At 42.2% G+C, this 16085-nt stretch overlaps 1 protein-coding gene across 1 annotated transcript in view; it reads left to right on the top strand.

The window, feature by feature from the left end:
* The first annotated feature begins 1358 nt into the window (after positions 1-1358).
* Positions 1359-16085, top strand: part of LOC139164692 (MARVEL domain-containing protein 3-like) — a 33357-nt gene continuing 18630 nt past the window's right edge. Inside the window, exons 1-3 of the mRNA XM_070747135.1 lie at positions 1359-1613; positions 4129-4347; positions 10505-10668. Coding sequence (XP_070603236.1) covers positions 4244-4347; positions 10505-10668 — 268 coding nt within the window. The 5' untranslated portion in view covers positions 1359-1613; positions 4129-4243. The remainder of the gene's footprint in view (positions 1614-4128; positions 4348-10504; positions 10669-16085) is intronic.

The following is a 16085-nucleotide window of genomic DNA, read 5'->3' as shown; positions in this document are numbered from 1 at the left end:
TGCATGCAATTAGGGAAACCACAGGGAGGGTGGAGGCCCTGTTTCCTCCCAGGAGATTCCTAGAGAGGCCTCACGGAGGCTTCTACCCACCTTTTCCGGCTCTTTTTCCTCCCAGGAGATTCCTAGAGAGGCCCCACAGAGACTTCTCCACGCCTTTTCCGGCCCTGTTTCCTCCCAGGAGATTCCTAGAGAGTCCCCATGGAGGCTTCTTACTGCCTTTTCTGGTTAGTTTCGGAGGCTCAGATTTGTAGGTGGAAAATGATTCTTGAGAAGAGGCAAAAAAATCTTGAACACCCAGTTCTTATCAAGAAAAGTTCATAAGTAGAGGTGTTCTTAGGTAGAGGTACCACTGTACACTGATGCTTTCCCCGTATTTAGAGCAGTGAGAAGTTCAACAGATAGTTTAATTTAGATTTATATTTTTTACATTAATGCATCAGTAAGTATAGGTTAAGGCCAAAAGCTTTGCTCTGCATACTCGCACACACACATGCACCATATCAACACATGTACAAACAAACAAACAAATACACACACAAACAAAATACATGAGGCAGGTTAAGGTGGCTCTTACAAGGATGCAACAATAAAGAATTCATGGAATTGTAATCTATATAAGAACAGATTAAATTTGTGGCATTTGCTTTAAAAAGGAGATTGAGGAGGATCTAAACAACTGCAAAGTTACCAATGTTTTCTATGGAGCGTTCTGCAGGCAAATATGTACACTTTGGGTTTATTTATTTAAACATTCATTCAATATAGCCACCATCTCACATAAGTGGCTCTGGGTGAGGCACAACAATTAAAAATGACTTCAAAATTTCAACAAATCAATACAAAACAAACATAGTCACATGCAAACCTATTAATAAAACTTTTGTTGGTGATGACAAGACAGGGTGGCATTAGGTGATCTTAGACCAGAGGACTTCAAACCCGACAACTTTAATACTTTGTGGACTTCAACTCCCAGAATTCTCCAGCCAGCATTGCTTCAAAACTGACAACTTTAATACTTTGTGGACTTCAACTCCCAGGCTGGAGAATTCTGGGAGTTGAAGTCCACAAAGTCTTAAAGTTGTCAAGTTTGAAGCCCTCAGGTTTAAGATCACCTAATGCCGCCCCATCTTGTCGTCACCAACAAAAGTGCTTCATTCTCTCCCTTAAGCGCGTCTCTAGCCCCACATTTAACACTTTCGGACTTTATTTCTCTCACGCCCTCTTTCCGCGAGCGCCCTTTTCGCCTCAGCGCCCCGAAGAAGCGGCCACCTTCGGGCGCCGCGCTCCGCCCTTTCAGGTTTTGGGGCGGGTCGCTCCCATTTGCTTTTCTGAGCGTCTCCGAAACCGCGGGCGCTGCCGGCTGAAACTTGACCCTCCCCGACTTCCGAAGATTGGCGGAGCGGGTTGGCCACGGCGGGCTGGGTTGTACGTGGCTGAGCGAAGTTTCGCCACCTCTTTCGCTGCTGCACCGACCAGGAAACGCCGAGCTTACCTGGGAAGGACTCTCGGCGGCTGGGAAGAGACAAAGGTGCGCCCGAGCCCTCCAAAAGGTTTCCCAGGGACTCCGGCGCTTTCCTGAACTTTGGGGAGGCCCTTCAAGCAGCTCTGGGGTGAGTTGGGGAAAATAAGGAAATAATAAGGTACCTTTATCTCGGGCACACAAAGAGCTTGGAATAGCTGGGATTTGTAAACAGCCCTACTTTAAAACTTAGTCCAGAAACTCACACTTTGTTCTGCTCGAATGACAATCCCTTTATTTCATTTTATTTCATTTTATTTCATTTTAATTTTTGACGATAAAATTTTCTTTAAAACGGCCCAGAAATTTATCCCGCTTCGTTCTGCTTTAATAAAAATCCCTTTATTTTATTTTATTATTTTAATTATTTTATTTTTTTGATAAAATAGAATTGATTGATTGATTTGATTTGATTTGATTTGATTTGTATGCTGCCCCTCTCCGAAGACTCGGGGCGGCTAACAACAATGGAAAAGACAATGAAAACAAATCTAATATTAAAAATAATCTAAAAAACCCCAATTTAAAGAACCGCTCATACATACAACCATACCATGTATAAATTCTATAAGCCTAGGGGGAAGTAAAATTTCAATTCCCCCATGCCTGATGACAGAGGTGGGTTTTAAGGAGCTTGCGAAAGGCAAGGAGAGTGGGGGCAACTCTGATATCTGGGGGGAGCTGGTTCCAGAGGGTCGGGGCCGCCACAGAGAAGGCTCTTCTCCTGGATCCCACCAAACGACATTGCTTAATCGATGGGACCCGGAGAAGGCGAACTCTGTGGGACCTAACCGGTCGCTGGGATTCGTGCGGCAGAAGGCGGTCCCGGAGATATTCTGGTCCGATGAATAGAACAGAACAGAATAGAATAAAATTCTTTATTGGCCAAGTGTGATTGGACACACAAGGAATTTGTCTTTGGTGCATATGCTCTCGGTGTACATAAAAAAAAGATACATTTGTCAAGAATCATGTGATACAACACTTAATGATTGTCATAGGGGTCAAATAAGCAATGAAGAAACAATATTAATAAAAATCTTAAGAATGCAAGCAACAAGTTACAGTCACATAGTCATAAGTGGGAGGAAATGGGTAATTGGATTGATAGATTGATTTGAATTTATAATTCAAGTCCAGCAGACTTTAAAATCAGTACAGATAGTTCTCGGCTTATTCCAACAGCTCACTTAGCGACCATTCACTCTTACAATGGCACTGAGCAAACCTACCACTGGTTTTCACGCTTAAGACCCATTGCGGCATCCGTCAGGTTATATGATTTACACTCGGAGGCCTTGCAACTGATTCACATTTATTCACCATTGCAGTGTCTCTGGGAGTCATGTGATTTACTTTTTGCAGCTTTATGACAAGCAAAAGTCAACCAGATTCATTTAACAATTGTGTTGCTAATTTTAACAACTTAATTTAAAAATGGGGCAAAACTCCCTTAACAGATGCTTTGTTTAGCAACGTAAATTTTGGGGGTCAAATGTCATAAGTTGGGGAGACCTGTATTCATCAAGCTGGGGTCCTCTGAAACTGGTTGAACTACTCACCCTAGGCGGTTTAGTCGGTTGTGGCTATTATTGTTGTTGTTGTTATTACTATTACTATTACTATTATTATTACTATTATTATTATTATTATTATTATTATTATTATTATTATTCATTAGATTTGTATGCCGCCCTTCTCCGAAAACTCGGGGCGGCTCACAAGATGCAAAAAATCCAACACAACAACAAATCTAATTAATTAAAAATTACTACTAAAATCCCATATATATTAAAATCAGTCAGCCAATTCATTCTCATTACATCTTGTAAACAGGAGGGGGCTTGATTGCCTCCATGCCTGGCGAGTCTTGAGGCTCTTGCGAAAGGCGAGGAAGGTGGGGGCAGTGGGAATCTCTGGAGGGAGCTGATTCCAGATGGCCAGGGTCGCCACAGAGAAGGCTCCCCACCCCCATAAGGCAAACCCTGAAGTTTACAGCGAGGCTGGCTAGAAGGAGGAGGAGCCATTTGCAGTGGCAAAGGCAAAGACGCAGCACCGCTTTGCTGACACAAACAGTCTCCAGTGTGGATCCTGGGCAGCAGGTGTCGATGATATGGCTGTTGCTTATGCCCAATAAGGGGAGCTGCCCAATAGCCAGGCGCATGCTGAGAAATAAACTGCCTGTTTCCTGTGTATGTATGTGCACCAGGCAGCTAGTTTTCTGGTTACTGGTGTGCATGCGTGCACAATGATCAGCTGGCCAGTTTATCATTCTGGCACAGCCACATGTGGGAAGGCTAGCTGATTGTCATGTGCATATGCGTGCCAGTAACCAAAAGACTAGTTGGCCAATGCGCATGTATGCAGTAGAAACCCGGAAGAGGAATGGCCACCGCTGCACATGCCAGGCAGAATAGCTCCATGTGCCATCCGTGCCAAGCGTGCTTGTAGGTTCGCCATCAAGGGTCTACGGAGTCTACAGAGAGGGGAGGCATACAAATCTAAATAATAATAATAATAATAATAATAATAATAATAATAATAATAATAACCTATGCTATACAGCAAGTAATAAAACCAACTGCTGTCACTTTCTTTTTTTACAGATCACCTTATTTTGTGTTTCTAACCGAGTAACAAAATTGTTGACTGAATGTTAGCCATTCATCAAATTGAAGCAGAAGGAAGCTTCACTTGTAGGTAACATCAGCAAAACAGAAGATGCCCCAGGCTGGGAAATTTCACCAAGACAGAGGCTACATTCCCAGGGAGAATCCCAATTATTATGATAAAAGAAGCAGGCCGCCAAATTCATCAGGTGGAAGGTAAGTTTAAGAAATAAATCCTTTGCATAGAATAGAGTTTTAACGCTCTCTTCTTTCCCTCTCATTTCCACGCGATTTACTCCTGTTAAGGTTTCCTATCAAACGGCTGATAAGTAGTACCCTGTTTTCCCCCAAATAAGACATCCCCTGCAGTGATGCGTCGCTTAACTTTCCTCCTACCGGAGCTCCCTGGGAGGCCATCATGGGTGCGTGTACACCCATCGGTCTCATGTACGCTCGTCGGCGTGTGATTTGGCTTCTGTGCATGCTCAGCAAACCAACTCGCGTGAGGATGTGCGTGAAGCGAGATTTTGGCAATGTTTGCTGATAATTTTGCTTCCGCGCATGGAAGATCGCCGAAAATCTCCAAAATCTCGCTCTCATGTGCACCCTCACGCGAGATTTTGCTTGTGCATGCACAGAAGCCAAATCTCACGTGGGGATGCACCAGGAGCATGCAGCTGTGCACGCACCCTGGAATTTTCTACCGGAGCCTCGCACCTGGGCGTACTGGCTGCTGCCCACCATTGATCCCCTGATAATAAACCTGTTCTGTTGGGCTCTCTGGTAGAATCCACCCAAAAATTCACAAGTACAAATTTCAGACACACACACGTTTGAAAATTCAAAACAATGTTCTTTATAATGAAAATTCACTTAAGCCAAGCCCTCTTTTGGTATAGCAAAGAGCACTCGTCCCCAAACAAACTGATAATTGGTACAAGTCCCTTATCAGTCCTGTGATACTTATCTTGCAGCTGTGAGGCAATTCACAGTCCTTCTTCTTTCACAAAGTGAAACACACTTTGCTCTGGTTTAGTTTCAAAGCGGGGGAAAATCAGCACACAAAAAGTCAAAGTCAGTAAAGCAGTCACAAAACACAACGATCAGATAATCCTCCACAATGGCCAAACCCACAGGCTGCTATTTATAGCAGCCTCACTAATTACCACAGCCCCACCCAACCACAGGTGGCCTCATTTTCTTTGATAATAATCTCTCAGTTGTCGTTGCCTATGCATCACTCTCTGCATGTGTGGCTGTATCATTAACTCTTCTTCTGAATCCAAGGAGGAGCTAGATAATTGATCTCCTTCTGAGCTGTCTGCCACACTCTCCTCCTCCCTGTCACTCATGTCTTCTTGGTCAGAGGAGCCTTCATCAGCAGATTCCACCGGGGGGAAAACAGGCCTGCAGCATGTGGATGTCTCCCCCACATCCACAGTCCTTGGGGCAGGAGCAGGGCCAGAGCTAACCACAACAAAACCCAATCAGGTTTTTGAGTGCATGGCAATAAGGTCAAGTGCTTATTTCAGGGTTCAAAAAAAAAAAAAGACAGGGTCTTATTTTCGGGTAGATCAGTGTTTTAATGTTCTCTCAAGAAAAATAGGGAAAGAGCACATTGCTTTGGGTACGTGCAAAAGTGTTTTCCCACACCCCAAAAAAGCCCTCATTTAATGGGTCAAGACATATTTTTTCTAAACTGAATAGCCTTGAATGTAAAGTTGTGGGGGGGGGGGGGAGAGAAGAAGTGGGGAGTGATGTCTTGAAATCTCTACCAGGACATCTCAGTTAAGCTTGAGTGGAAGTTTCCATTAGTGCCAGTGATTTTTTTCCTAAGCTTAATTGTTATTCACAGCATATCCAATTTCAGGAAGAGTTGCAGTACCCAGGGAAGGGGAGAGAGCGTTCTCTTTTCGAAGTTCTTCCCACAGGGCTGTAAAAAGTAGAGAAACCCTTGTAAACATTAATGCAAGGAGGATTTCCCCCACCCTCCTAGACTTAATTGTACAGCTCAGGGGAGTGGGATATTTTGGTCTTTTCAAGATGTGGTAAGAGAGTGGTACCTAATGTTCTCCTTCCCCAATCATCTTCTTCATGGAAGTTAAGATCTAGGAGAAACAAATTATACACTGGTATCAGTAAGGGGCTGCTTCATGCGCATACCTGCATGAGATTAAGCTTCTGCGCATGTGCGGAAGTAAAAAACCACCGAAAAACATCAAAATCTAGTGCACGCAAGTGTCCTCATGCAAGATTTCATTTCATGCACAGAGGCTGAATCTCGTGCCATTGTGTGCCCACTCCCATTGCCAGGAGCATACCAGTAGCACTGGTGACAGGCAGCCCTTCACTGATTGGTACCAATAGATACTTGAAGCTCTAGTGGGTGTGGGGAAGCTTGGAAGTGTTTTGGCAGCAAATACACACACATACACACATACATACTATCCTCTGTTGTGGTTAGCTCTGGCCCAGCTCCTGCCCCAAGGACTGTGGATGTGGGGGAGACATCCACATGCTGCAGGCCTGTTTTGCCCCCGGTGGAATCTGATGATGAAGGCTCCTCTGACCAAGAAGACATGAGTGACAGGGAGGAGGAGAGTGTGGCAGACAGCTCAGAAGGAGATCAATTATCTAGCTCCTCCTTGGATTCGGAACAAGAGTTAATGATACAGCCACGCATGCGGAGAGCGATGCATAGGCAACAACAACTGAGAGATTATTATCAAAGAAAATGAGGCCACCTGTGGTTGGGTGGGGCTGTGGTGATTAGTGAGGCTGCTATAAATAGCAGCCTGTGGGTTTGGCCATTGTGGAGGATTATCTGATCGTTGTGTTTCGTGACTGCTTTACTGACTTGGACCTTTTATGTGCTGATTTTTCCCCACTTTGAAACTAAACCAGAGCAAAGTGTGTTTCACTTTGTGAAAGAAGAAGGACTGTGAATTGCCTCATAGCTGCAAGCTAAGTATCACAGAACTGATAAGGGACTTGTACAAATTACCAGTTTGTTTGGAGACAAGTGCTCTTTGCTATCCCAAAAGAGGGCTTGGTTTAAGTGACTTTTCATTATAAATAACATTGTTTTGAATTTTCAAACGTGTGTGTGTCTGAAATTGTATCTGTGCGTTTTTGGGAGGATTCAACCAGAGAGCTCGACAGAACATCCTCTCCATTGTTTTTTGTGGAATTATCCTAATTATCTGAAGCAAAATATTTTTTCTCTCCGTCACAATAATGCCAAATTTTCCAACTCCTTCAACTTTCTATTTATAATTTTTGTTTTACTTTCTACTTTATCGGTAACTCAGTTTAGATCTGCAGGCAAAGTCGCCTTACAGATTTTCAGGTTTAAAAAAAAAAACTTCTTCCACATCTTTTTTTTTAAATCCCTGCAAATCATTCTTCCATTTCCTTTAAAAAAAAAATTATTGCAGTCATTTCTTCAACCATTTTCTGTAATTAATCTGGTAAAATGTCTGCAAATTGTTCTAGTGAAGCCCTTCATCCTTTTCTCCAATTTGACAACTTTCCTTGTAGTTGCCATGGTGAGAAAGTGAAAGTATGTCAATTATAGTACTAGTTATAGTTTGTAAAAGATAGGCTCCCCCGTTTTGCTTCTCTCTGTCATTAACATTTTCGTTAACATTTCCAATTAGTTTTCTGCAGTTGCAGTCTCACAATTTACCTCATATTAGCCTGATCTTCTTCTTTTGTAAAAAATCAACCAATTACTTTTGTCCTTAAAACAAATAATCAACTTTCCCACAAAGGTCCAGTCTGCTTGTCTAATTAATTTTACTCTTTTCCAAGACAGTTTTGTCAGGGGGAAAAATTATTTTTTTAAAAAAATCACTGTCCCCTTTGTTCACTGGAAACTTTCTTAGATCACGATCTTGCTAAGCTTTTTGCTTTTAAATGGAAATCCTTTAAAATATAAAATGATTCCTCCCCCTTCTTAATTTCAAAAAGAAGGCAGCCACCAAAAGTCTTTGATCTTCAATGCCATTGAGAATATCTCTCTTAGCTTGCAAAGTAATTAAATCGCCAAGTGTTTAAGGCTGCCCAGCAATTAGGGACACTTTGTAAATCCCTTAGTGGCCAAACCTTGACCCACAATTGATTGCAAGACACTAAATCTAAATTAAAATAAAACTCTGAAAGAGTAACTCTTTCAGAGCACAAATGGGTGCTCCCAATTTGTCATCCCTCCAAATAAATTTCTGTCAATTCCACCACTATTTCGTCTCTACTTAAGGAGATATCTAATCCACTGTAACATTTCACCCGTAAACCTGGCCAGGTTCAACTCTGACCTAGGACAAAAAGTTTGTTTAACATCTCCCAGGGAACTTAATATTCCCCATAACATGGGCAGGTTCATCCTTTGGCAAACACCAACTTCCTCCTTGTGTAAGAACCACATAAGTAGTCTCCAATTTTTTTGTCCCTCTGCAGGAAAGCAGAAGTTTGTTGTTCTGACTTGGTTCCCAAACACGACAAACCCTCTGTAGTTAAATGTTCCCTTTATTCGGAGTTCCAGCAGCTCCGACAAAAAGTTTCTCCTCTCTCTCTCCCTCTCCCTCTCCCTTTCTCCCTCTTTCCCTCTCTCCCAGCAGGCTATCAAGTCTGTCCAGCAGGGAGATGAATAGTTGTCTACCTCATCTATTCATCTCTGCCCCATGCCTTTTATCCCCGAAGCTAAGGTGGGGCTTTATTAATAGCAATGGCTCTTCCTTCCCAAGGATCAGCCCATAGATTTCCACTGCTCTCCTCTCCACTGCCTTCTGCACATCCACGCGTCAGGCATTGGACCCAGCTATTCCTCCTTTTCCTCATCAGCCACCTCCAGACTTGGGAGCTGTTGACTCTCCATCTGGGGCTGGTGGACTGCCTCTGTATCTATCTCTGACAGTTCCAGTCCCTTTATGCATATGTTTTGGGAAGGCCCGGTAGTGCAGAATTTTTGGCAAAAAGTGCAAGAGGATATTAATAGGATGTTAAATATAAGATGGATAATTACTAAGGAAATGGCAGTATTAGTCAAAAGTAATGAGATGGGAGAATTTAGAGAAATAAAACAAGCAGCGATAGAAAGCGCTCAGGCGGTAATAGTCTTGGGTTGGAAGGATGCGACAAAATGGACAATGCAAAATTGGTACCAGTACATGGTGGACCACATTCAATTTGAGATTATGGACAAAAGGATGAATTTGGTTAATGAAACTGACTTGCGACAACTGATGGGACGGTGGGACAAGGTAAGACGATACATGGACAGTAGAATCCGAGACCAAGGTACAAGAAACAAATTGGAATCACTTTATAATATGTAAATAGATATTTTGCTCTTGGGTTAAAATGGTTTATACAAGAAACACCCCTGATTGGTGGTGGGGTACGAATGTCTGTCTGGTGGTGGGCACAATAACTGAGCACTTGTTATATGTTGTGTGTGTGTTTTATATTATAAAATCAATAAAAATATATATATTTAAAAAAAGACAGTTCCAGTCCCCCTTCCCTCTCGGAGCTCACACATTGCCTTGATGCTGGCCTTGACTCCCAAGCCTCATCTAATTCTGTTGCTGGAGGGGCCAGCACCTGACAGGCCATTTATGACAGTAGCCCCCTGTTCCAGATTTGGTAGAATCATTTCCAAATTCGAAACAATCTCCCAGCATAGTCACGTAGTTGACTGAGAGGGATGCTGCCATCGTATTGGTCAGTGATGGGCTCCTACAGGTACGGTCAGGTACGCAGAACCAGTAGAAAACTTTTGAATTTTTTTTCTTTTTTTCCCCTTCTGGGCTCTGGGTATATTTTTCCTATCGTGCTAAGTGAGGTTGAATGTATATAATTTTAGAAGAGCTGTGTGTGTGTGTTTTGTACATACACATACAGTTTATATAGTAGATAATGTATATTTGTGTGTGCCTGTGTGTAATATGTATGTACACATATGGCATATATACATAGAATTATATAGTATATTTTGGATGTTCAGTAATAATAAATAAATAGGGAAATTGTATCTCTTTGAGGCGAGGAGAGGCCAGGCACCCTAACCCAAACCCTTGACGTGAGTGACATCAAGTTGGCCACCTTTAAGCCAGTCATATGACCTTTAAGCCACCCCCGTCACATGATCGTCAAGCCACTCCTACTTGGTCACATGGCCAGCAAGCCACACCCACAAAACAAGCCATGCCCACAGTGTGTCAATAAATTTTTTTTGAAGCCCTTCACTTGTATTGGTATAAGAATAAAAGCTGTTGCTGAAGGGAGAGAAAATTGCTGATCATCCTAACAGGTTCATTTATCATAAAGACATCCGTTTTCCCCCCCTTCCTTTTTTTCTGTCTGTCCGTAGATTGTCACATGGAAGAACTGAACCTCAAAGATCTTCCCCGGCTTTTGCAGACTCAGAGCCAAACCATCTGGAACCAAGGCAGGGCTATGACAATCCCCTGCCTCCTTACTATCATTCCAAAAAGACTTTTTCGGAGAAATGTTCATACCTGTGCTCCCGAAGAGGTAGGCCAGCCCTTTTTTCTATCCATTTCATTACAGGTAGTCCTCAACTTACGACCACAATTGAGCCTAAAATCTATATTGCTAAGCAAGATGTTTGTTAAGTGAATTTTGCTCCCATTTTACAACCTTTCTTGCCACACTTGTTAAGTGAATCAGGGCAGCTGTCAAATTAGTTACAGGGTTATTAAGTGAATCTGGTTTATCCATTGTCTTCTTTTGTCTGAAGGTCACACAATCCTGAGACACTAAAATTGTCATAAATGTGAGTCAGTTGTCAAATATCTGATCACATTACTATTGGAGAACGGCAACGATCATAAGTATTAAAAATGGTCAGAACTCACTCTTTTCAGTGACGTTGTGACTTTGAACAGTCGCTAAATGAACTGTCGTTAGTCGAGGACTACCTGTATTCACTTGTATTCAATGGGCTTATAAAGATATTATCTTATATTATGGCTAGCTTTTTTTTCCCTTGTGAGTAGAATAAGAGACAAGAAGGGGGGAAGAAAACAGTCTGAATTTTTTAAAGACAAGAGTGAAGAACAAAAGACAACGTAACTTAAACTTATATCTTGGAGTAAAATTTGTCTTGTAAACAAATGTTCTAAAACAGGGATGTCAGACTCAAGGAGTTTGGGACGGATCTGGCCCTTGAGGTGCTTAGAATTGACCCGCGGGGCTGCTCTGGAAATAGTGAAGGACTAGCCTGTGGCAGAAGTGGGTTTGGACCAGATCGTCCAAACCATTAGCGACCTGCTGGTGATGTAATTTTGGCATCATGGATTTGGATCTATCTATGCCGGTCCATGTGTGCATCCATCTTTTTTTGGGTGGAATTTCTGGCAATTTTTTTCGTTGTTTGTAAGGCTTCTCGTTGTCCTCTGGTGTGAAAAAAGCCCTCCTGCTTGCCTCTGGGTTAATACCGACCTTTATTTCTTCATGTGAAACACAGCTGAGCAGCTCCTCTGCTGTGTTTCCACCTGAAACCACCTTGTGAGCATGCACAGAAGTGAAATTGAACAAAGGGATGTGTGCGCGAAACATTGCAATGCGCTCCGGTAGCGAAGGTAAGTGGAACCCACCCCTGGCCTACAGAGCCTCTGCCAGTGAAAACAGAACTTGCGAGGGCCGTGGGTGGCCTTCCTGAGCTCTATTTTCACTGGCAGAGGGTTGCAGGAGGTCGTCACAAGTGAAAACGGAGCTCGGGAGTCTGTTTTCACTGACAGAGCCCTCAAGTCAACACAGGTGCCCCAACACGAGCGACGTTCAGCTGGCCACATCCACCTGGACCAGTATTCGGTTGCTAGCCGGTACGGGCCACACTGCACACTTGTAGTAAAACCAGCGATGCATGCATAGCTCTGGATAACCAGCTGATGGACAGATGCCTCCCGGTAAGATTTTGTTTTCTGCTCAGGCCCAGAAGCAAAATCTCGCCAAGATGTGCCCGCCCCCCGGTTACCCAGAGTTGTGCGCACATCACATTGGTAGTGGTGGTAAGTAGGAACCCTGTTAGTACATGGTACATAGTTGTTTTGGGATTGCCATGTTAAACTGCCTATTGTAGTTTCTTGTATTTAAGTAGTAATATCACTTTAAGAGTTTTGGCTAGTTCGCCACAAGAGGGCGCCAGTACTCTCTCTGACAATGATGCTGAATTTCTCATTCACTTTTGTCTTTACCTTGAGGGGGGAATGTGTATTGCTTAGTGCTTGTTATATGCAGTTTATATTGTATTGCTTAGTGCTTGCTATGTGCAGTTTATGGATTGTTTCTGTTTTATGTATATATGTAAATAGTACTTTATCAGCATAACTAAGTCTGTGTCATTATTGGCTGTAACACACACACATCCACACTCTTTTTAATCTCTGCTCGGTGTATGTGAAAGGTCTCATAGCCTAGCTATACCGAGACATACCAACAAACCCCTGCCTGCCCTGTGCCCCCCAAGGTCAAACACAATCTTAATAGCTGCCCCCAATGAAATCGAATTTGATACCCCTGCGTTCTAAAATACCTGCAAATTTTCACATGAGATGCAATGCTAATAGTCAGAGTTGTTTTATTAGTTTCTTTATGCCGCCCCTTTCCGAGTCCACGGAAAGGGGCGGCATGCAGGTATGGCTATGTGCGAAAGCAAAAAAACAGGCTGAAACACGGGCGCCCCTGTGTCTCCGTGTGAATTGGGCTGGACTCCGCAGCACTCAGAACAACGGGGGCAAGCACACGTCACCATTCCACCTTAGCAGCATTAAAAGTATAATACTTAACTACCACAGGAGTTGCCTCGATTACTGCGCCCACCCAGATGAGCAATATTGCACTCTTCTCTAAGCTAATTGGTCAATCTGTCAATGATGCTGTCATGTCCCTCTTGCATTGGACAAGGAGATAGTTTAGGCTACCCTCCAGAGGGTGCATTTAAACTTCCTGAGTTTCTGAGAATTATACAAGCCAATATTTTTATAGACAATTTGGGATCATCTAAATGTGCCTTCCTAATGAGTGACTTCAAAACCTAGTAATTATCAGCCACGAGAATACTCACCGGGGAACTCAGGAAGTTTAATACAGTCGTGGTTGATAATTCAATTACTAGGTTTTGAAGTTACATGTTAGGGAGGCTCATTTAGATGATTTCAAGTTCTCTATAAAAATATTGGCTGCATAACTCTCCCACACTTGGCTAATTAGAACTCTTGAGGATTCTCGCCAACAGCATCCTCAGTGATAGTTCACTCTTTAGTCCTTTGGGTTTTCCTTGAGAGGCAATATAATAATTTTCTATACTATGGGGTGTGTGTGTGTGAAATGTCTTAAAGTTGAGGGTGAATAGAAATATTCTAAATTCCTACCAGGAAAAGGAGGGCTTGCATAGATAATGTGAGCATAGACTGAATTAAACTGATTGTTGCTTAATTTCAAGAAGAGTAATTAAAGCTATAGATTTAGGCAATATTGAACAGTAGGGTATTTAGAAGAGCACATTATTAAATTATTGTTGTTGTTGTTTTTTTACAAAGAGATAGGAAAGCTGTGATCCTCTAAATCCTCTAAAGCCGCCCCGAGTCTTCGGAGACATACAAATCTAATATACTATAACTATAAATGTTTTGAGGGGGTGTCAATGCACAATCTGAAACTTCATGAAGTGTCAATGAGCTGAGGAGACTGGGGACCCCTGTTTTAGAAGTTACAGAACTAAAGCTGTCAATAGTCCAATAATTGTTGTGAGTTGTGAGTCCACAACGCTGAGAGCATAAAAGTTCATCAGATCTCATTGTTCAGCTTTATGAAAAAAATGGAGCATTGGAGACCTGGTATTGTGTGTTGTAATATCATGTGTTCAATTATATGGTAGCAAAGATCCTAACAGATACAGCCCAGTAATATATTAATAAATATACACTGCTCAAAAAAATAAAGGGAACACTTAAACAACACAATATAACTCCAAGTAAATCCACCTTCTGTAAAATCAAACTGTCCACTTAGGAAGCAACACTGATTGACAATCAATTTCACATGCTGTTGTGCACATTCAACTTTATACAGAACAAAGTATTCAATTAGAATATTTCATTCATTCAGATCTAGGAAGTGTTCTTTGAGTGTCCCCTTTATTTTTTTGAGCAGTGCATATTACTTTATAAAGAATTATACAATCGCTCCAAAGATAATTGACCATTTTTAAGATTTCTTCCCTGATATATTCAGAAATTGAAATGGGTCTGGAAATTTCATTCAATGGCCTTGCACATCTCCTGTTGTTGTTTTCTTTCAAACATTATATGATCTCTATACATATATACATATATTGTATTTTGAGTGATATTTTAAACCATATTTAAACAAAAATAATCATATTTAATGGTCTACTTTTGCTTACTTAGTGAAAGTGTCCTTGGCAAAATAAGCACAAACCTCAGAGTGTGCTATGGTGGGAACTAAGAATATTTTCAGTAGTTTAAAAATACCACAAGAAAAGGAAAACCTTTCAAAGTATTATGCATACGCATATCTATATCCAATTCCTTAAAATAAGGTCTGTTGAATTCAATGAGACAACTTCTTAGTAGTCACATGTATGATTGTATATTAGTTTTTCTTTTTCAAGGACAATATAATGATTTTCTGCAATTCAAGTTTAAAAATGGTCTCCAGTGTTTTATTTTAGTTTTTCCATTATAGCTGAGGGCCAAACTAGAAACAAGAATAATACATTTTATGCCTTTCTCCCCCGCCACCCCCCACTTTTGTTAAAATAATTGCAAAGTGGAAAGATGGCAGCAGGGAAAGATTTGAAATCAATTCTAAAAACTTAAATGCAAGTGCCTATTTATTCAAAAAAGATATTTTAAAAAGCAAACAGCATAAGGCAGGGGTGTCAAACTCAAGGTCCAAGGGGCAGATCCCGCCCGCAGGGTGCTTAGATCTGGCCTATGGGGCCACCCTGAAATTAGTGAAGGACTGGCCCACAGTGCCTCTACCAGCAAAAATGGAGCTCAGGAAGGCCATACACAGCCCTCCTGAGCTCTGTTTTCCTGGCAGAGCACTCCGGCCATCACAGATGCCCCCAACATGAGTGATGACAAGCTGGCCACACCCACTTTGGCCCTGTCGGCCCCGCTCCCTAAGGTCAAATACAGTCTTGATGCGGCCCTCAATGAAATCAAACTCCTTATGCCAGGAGAATGAGGATATTGATCTTAAAAGTAATGATACCAGAGCAGGAAATGTTGTCCTGCTCCAGCTCATGTTTACAACTAGTTGTCACATCCTACAATCACATGACCACAATTTACTACCCTTTTCTGGTTTCTGGCAAAATAACCCCAAACCCATTCAGGACACAGCGTATACAGTAGTTTAAGACCAAGTGATTTGATTAATGATATGACTGCAAACTTTGGAGTTATGACCATGTGATTTATTAAACAATTACTGCAAAAACGATTGTAAAATTAAATCCAGTCATGTGGGGGCTTCACCTTATGACCATCTTGACTTAACATTAGAAATTCCGGTCCCGAACTATAGTTGTAAGATATACCTATAATGTAAATATTATATAAACAGTATGCCGATCAGTTTCTGGCCACAATTCAAAGTGTTGGTTATGACCTATAAAGCCCTTCATGGCACCGGACCAGATTATCTCAGGGACCGCCTTCTGCTGCACGAATCCCAGCAACCAGTTAGGTCCTTCTCCAGGTCCCGTCAACCAAACAATGTCGCTTGGCGGGACCCAGAGGAAGAGCCTTCTCTGTGGCGGCCCCGACCCTCTGGAACCAACTCCCCCCAGAGATTAGAATTGCCCCCACCCTCCTTGCCTTTCGTAAGCTGCTTAAAACCCACCTCTGCTGCCAGGCATGGGGGAACTAAGATACACTTTCCCCCTAGGCCTTTAC

The sequence above is a fragment of the Erythrolamprus reginae genome, chromosome 3 (assembly GCF_031021105.1).
Source record: "Erythrolamprus reginae isolate rEryReg1 chromosome 3, rEryReg1.hap1, whole genome shotgun sequence".
Classification (NCBI taxonomy): Eukaryota; Metazoa; Chordata; class Lepidosauria; order Squamata; family Dipsadidae; genus Erythrolamprus; species Erythrolamprus reginae.
The sequence above is the reverse complement of the archived record's forward strand: the minus strand, read 5'-3'. Positions and strand labels throughout refer to the sequence as shown.